Here is a 6,026-nt window from a genome sequence, read left to right as displayed (position 1 = left end):
GATTGGCCCCCTACGCGCAAGTAAATTATTGAAATAAAATTGAACCATATGCGAGTCCAGACCAAGTTTGTGTTGAGTGGACGCCATTCATCTCCCTTTCTCTAATGTATCGCTCTAGATTTCTCCGTTTTCATTATCCCGGTTGGTTTAGAAAAGTAGAACGTTAAACCCCAATTCATTTCATTTCTCTAAATTTGTATTGTTATTTGAATATTTTTTTAACATACTTTTTTTTTGGTTATTGATTGATTTTGGGAAAATTACAGAAAAGTTTGCCTTGAATATTATACTGATTTATAAAATTTGATTATTATGAACGAATCTGACACATTTTAAGTTTGAAGTCGTTAATCTCGATCCATCATATTGAAGAAATAGATTGAAGAAAAAATTAAGATAACGAGCACTAGTGAGAGTATAAAACTATTAAAAATCATATCAGTCAGTTTGTTGTCGATTTTAACATGCTTTTTTGCTTGAAAAAAGGTAATTCGTATGACTACGCATGGTATTCCCTTAATATAATATTCCCTTGATATAGATCAATTTACTAAATTAATATTTAAAAAACCCAAAGAATATGTCAGGCTGTGAATACTGGCCCATTAATCTTTATCAAGTATTGTTCTTTATATATTTAAATTTTTGGGAGGGGGGGTTGGGGGCGGGGTAATAATATTGATTAGCACAAATAGCACACTAATGGTGTACAATGAATGTTATTATCATTGTTACATTAATTGTATATAATGTATGTAAATATTATTTCTCTGTAAATGTGAGTAAACACTGATGGTGTAATTTTTAAAATGATTTATTAAAATAAATGTGAAAAATAATAATGATATCCCTTATTCACGTCAGCAACATTAATACACGAACTCTGTTTACTCTGCAAAATAGCCGACATAGCTTGCCAGGACGGATGATCTTTTACCTGGAGACCTGGACGCTAATGTGTACACGGGTCCTCGGTTTTTTGTGCCATCCTAACTATCCTGGTCTGGCCCTCGATCCTGCACCTTTGACAACAGGAAACACCGTCAGAAAATTCTAAGGAACTTTCTCGGCCATCACCAGTGTCTTCCTCGCTAAACCACCCCGGCCCCAGAGAAAGTTGATCATGATAGTGCAGGCACTAACCGTTATAAAACATAGCCACATGTATAAGCTTGTAAGGAGGGGCTGGGTATGTTCCTGAAGCAACGCCAACGAGTTTTAAAAAATCTAACCCTTGCTACATTAGCCTGAAATTCCCGAACTTATAGTTACATTAACTCCCGTGAACAATAGCGTTGTCCAATCAGGGGTCGCGACACAAACACGCTCAAATCAAACATGGCAACCTCCACTGCAACCTTGATATTGAACGAGCCTTGAACTTTGCAAATCGATTATCACAGGTAGACATTTTAGCTAGAAAGCGCGCGACTTGTTAATCGCGGTGACATTTTCTATCTAGGAATCTGAGAGCCCCTCTCACCCCTCTGGGTCAGTAGCTAATCGAATTTAGTGACGAAATATGCAGGTTATTACGTGAAGGGTCGATCCCTGCATTGGCCGAGAAATTTCATCCAGATTTTTCCGGCGTGGTTCTCCCTTGTCAGTGATACAGGACAGAGGGCCTGGCAAGAACAGCTGTCTAGTCGTTTGGATGGGACGAAAAAGCGAGGTCCCGTGTACACATTGACGTGCACGTAAATGATCCCTTGACAGTTGGAATTCGATATAAGAGTAGGCCGCAGTGCCGCTGTCCGGGCAAAATTTCCCTCATAGCACACTATATGGCGTATGCCCGTCTTCATTAGCCCAGTTCGGAGCAGAACAGTAGGACGTTAAACCCCATTTCATTTCATTTCTTTTACGTGAAGGGCTTGATAAGTTGTACGGCGTTATAGCGAGATCAAGCATCCTGTTGAAGATGGGGGATGGATAAAGTAGCGATGGTTGTTTACACTGGAATAGAATTCCACCGTGGCCGAGAAGAGTCTTGGGAGTTTGTAAGCCCGATTCCCACATGTCCATGTATCACCACTGAGACTGATAATGAAAGTGTATTCATTCGCATGAATTACAAATTGTTAATGCACTGAAAATTGGGAATTTGAAGAATAAGTAAGTAGACTAGAGCTGCAGGGCCTAAAATAAGGTTAAATTCTCAGAGCACGGATTTAAGAGTCGACCGCCCGCGAGCGCCGCAGGCGCGAAACGCGCCGGCGGGTGGTCCTCCCCCAGAAAGTTTTGAAAATTGAGAGCTTGAAACCGGCATCTGTGGACTATTCTGGTGCAGTTTACATAGGAATTTATTTTGTCGCGAGCAGCTTTTTTCGCATGAAAACTAAGCACTAGGAAGACAACACATCACTTTCGTTACGAGTGAGCCAGGTGATCTGATCTGATCTGTGCAATTGACCACACCACAAGAACACAAGAAGAAACACCCAATTAGGGGTCAGGAGGCATCGCTGACTACACTTTTTTAGAGCACTACACCATTTTTCTGAGCACGGTTTTCTTATTTTCGAAGCACGGATTTTTCATTTCGAGGCACGTTCGTGCTCCAAGGCACGTTATTTTAGGCCCTGTAGAGCTGTACAGTGCTATAAATTTTATAATTTACGAATCTATAAAATGATCATCATGGATATTAGTATTGTCACATTACGCAAGGCTATACAGTTGTCCAAAGGGCAACCTATACGCTTCTTTAGGTATGTACAGTACTAGATGGTCATCATTAATATCAAGAATAAAACATTCCCCGCCACTTTTAGGCATTGATAACATTTCCCACCAATTTTAGGCATTATTCACACCGCCACCATGAAGCAAACCAGTTGTCCATAGGTATCCTTTTTAACCTCACCTGCCCATTGTGACTAATTAAATTGCTTGTCGATACAGATAAGAGTGAAGTATCCACTTTTAACCTAAGCAGAAAATGTTCATCACAAAACTTAGCAATCAAAGTAACCGTGCACCAAAACCTCGACCAATGAAATTACTCCTCACTCTACTTCCTCGGAACATAAATGAATGCAATAAAACGGGGTCGCCGTCTGCTACTACAAAGGGAGAGAGAGAGAAATGGGGTTTAACGTCCACTCGACACAAAGTAGGTAATTTCGGGACTAACACATGGTTCAATTTTATTTCAATAATTCGCTTGCGCGTAGGGGTCTTTAGCAGTGTCAGGAAACCGGAGGACCCGGAGAAAACCCACAAGGTTGGACAGGCGACCCTAATCCTTGCCACGCACAACCGGGGATTCGAAACCACGCCAGTTGACTCAATGACAGACGTTATGATACAGCGTGCACGTGCTAACCATTGACCATTCGGCCATCCACCACCCCCACCCCTACTACAAAGGAAATGAAATGAAGGCCCTACTCTCCTGCATTGCTCACTAGTTAGAGTTTTAGTGGTTGTTCAACCATCTCTTGTTTTGACATTGAACGTTGATCTTGACAACACGTATAAGACTTTCAGTGGACCCTGGTGGTTCTTTTGTGAAGTTTTGATACCTGTATTCGGCGTCTGCGGATGAGAGAACTCCTCACTACACAACAAAATGAGGCCCGTAGCTAGCCCAAAATTATTGGGGGGGGGGGGGGCTTCTGGGGGTGCCGAAGTACCTACACTTGACGCTGAAAATGATCGAAAAAATTTATTTTTGAGGTTGAATTTGAAATACTGGCGTATTATGATATTTTGGTATGAACATTAACGTAGCCTACGTATAATAATTTATGAGAAAACCGAAACGTTCGGAATCGGGTTAGAGTGCGGCTTGTTTGAAGTCATGGGCGCCCAACCAATCTTTTTCGGCATTATGCATGGCCCGACAATCATATATTGTCATTATAAGGCGCCCCACCAATCATGTTATTATGGGCGCACCTCCGGGATAAGGCACCCCAAAGATCAAACCGTTTTGGGCGCCCTATTCAATTGTGTTGTTAATCGTGTGGGTCATTATGATGAGGCGCCTCACATGAAGCCAAGTGACACAGGTTGGGCGCCCACCAATCTCGTCGTGGGCGCCCAACTAATATCACTCGGCTTTATGTGACGCCCATACTGATATGGTCGTTGGCTTCGTATTGCTAGGGGGGGTGGGGGGGGGGGCATCTGCGATACAGAACTGAGGATTCTATTAATTCAAATGTTGATTCAAACGTGAATAATCTTTTCTATGCGTGCAAGGGAAATAACTCCATAATACGTCACAGAAAATACCACAACAGGCTTGATTAACTTGTCAGAATTGATGATAGATGGTTATGCAAATTCTACATTTAGATTTACAGGTGGATGAATTATATACATGCATTATTATAATGAAAACACGTTTCAACAAATAAACCAATATAAGATAAGATTGATGTAATATGGCTTGATTTTGAGACAATCGTGTGAAAATGGGGTTTAATGTACTACTTTTACCCGGACAGCCGAGCTTAAAATTGAAAGTATATATTTTGGCTGAACTGTGGTGAATTGTAATATTATGTATTCATATCAGGTGATGCCGAGCTATAATAAATAACTGATTACTTAAAGCGTTTTTGTTTTTTTTTATTCAGGTTTTCTACATTAAAGGAGCTAAACCCCTTTCATTTAGGTTAAAACAAAGTGTTGAATTGGGTTAATCTGAATTGTTATTTATTTCAATTAGGTGATATTTGATAAGAGAGAGTGAGGAATAGGGTTTAAAGTCCACTATACACAAACTAGGTAATTTTGGGGTCAACATATGGTACAAAATATTTCACTTGTATGTTCTTTAGCCAGGGCAGGGACCCAGAGAAAACCCATAAGTTTGAACAGGCGACCATAATCCTCATCAGATGCAAAATTGGGATCGAAACCATGCAACTGGACTATAATGTCAGACATTATGACCTTAAATGCAAGTGTTAGACCACTTGATTTGACAAGTTTAAATCAATGCAGTCGAAGTTGGTTTGTTTACTAATTTTTGGCTTAAACTGTGGAACTGAAAACCAGTCATCAAAACTTTAAATGAAGACTGATACCAGTTTCACAAAACAGATCAACACCAAATTCAATATTTATTAAATAAACACTTTCGTATTTTACCTAAATCAAAGAGGTCAAGCCATTTTAAACCATTATAGATAAGACCATATAAAAAAATATTCTGGTTCTCAGATACTCCTGCAGCCTGTTTTATTTAAACTGGGCTAATGAAAACAGGTATACGCCATACAATGTTACAATGTGCTACGAGGGAAATTTTCCCCGGGCAGAGACGCTATGGCCTACTCTTATATTCAAATCCAACTGCCAAGGGATATTTTACATGCAAGCCAATGTTTACACAGGACCACGGTTTTTCGTGCCATCCGAACGACTAGACAGCTATCCTTGTCAGGCCATCTATCCTGCACCACTTACAAGGGGGAAACCATGTCGGAAAATGTTTTAATTCAAAAAATAAAAACAATCTCATTAATTACCTCATGTAAATATTGTCGTCCGTTTACAGGAAGAAACTCTATAAAAAAAACTTTTGAAGTGTATACAACCCTGATAAATGTTATTCACAATCAAAAATGATAACTGGATAATCATACATTCCTATAAACAACATGATGAAATACCTTCAAATATGATGTTTGTGATAAGTCGTTTAGCCCAGTTATCCTTTAACAAAATAAAAACACAATAACAAAAACCTCCCATATCAGATTTTTTTGAACGATTGTCTAAGAACCAAAATATTTTTATGAAAGGCCTAAGACACTAACACCACAATTATAGATAATGATAATAATACATGAGTAGAAGAGATAAGTTATTTTACATGTATGTACACAATGACTTTCTTACTAGACTCTTTAATATTCAACATTTTCTATCTCCACATAATTTTATGATTAATTTTGATAATGTACATCAATAAAAAATGAATGGAAATCAGATCACTTTAATAATGACCATTTTAACTGTTCTTTAGCGGATTGAAATACCTGAAAATAGAAAAGAAAAACATTGTA

General features: G+C 39.0%; 1 protein-coding gene across 1 annotated transcript in view; it reads right to left on the bottom strand.

Annotated features, from left to right (window-relative positions):
• Positions 1-4,562: 4,562 nt before the first annotated feature.
• The window catches only part of LOC126821058 (coatomer subunit zeta-1), a 33,004-nt gene continuing 31,540 nt past the window's right edge, over positions 4,563-6,026 (bottom strand). The window contains exon 7 of the mRNA XM_050549365.2: positions 4,563-5,999. Within this exon, the coding sequence (XP_050405322.1) occupies positions 5,952-5,999 (48 nt within the window). The 3' untranslated portion in view covers positions 4,563-5,951. The remainder of the gene's footprint in view (positions 6,000-6,026) is intronic.

This window comes from Patella vulgata, chromosome 5, assembly GCF_932274485.2.
Source record: "Patella vulgata chromosome 5, xgPatVulg1.2, whole genome shotgun sequence".
Lineage (NCBI taxonomy): Eukaryota > Metazoa > Mollusca > Gastropoda > Patellidae > Patella > Patella vulgata.
This window is presented reverse-complemented; position numbering and strand designations above follow the sequence as displayed.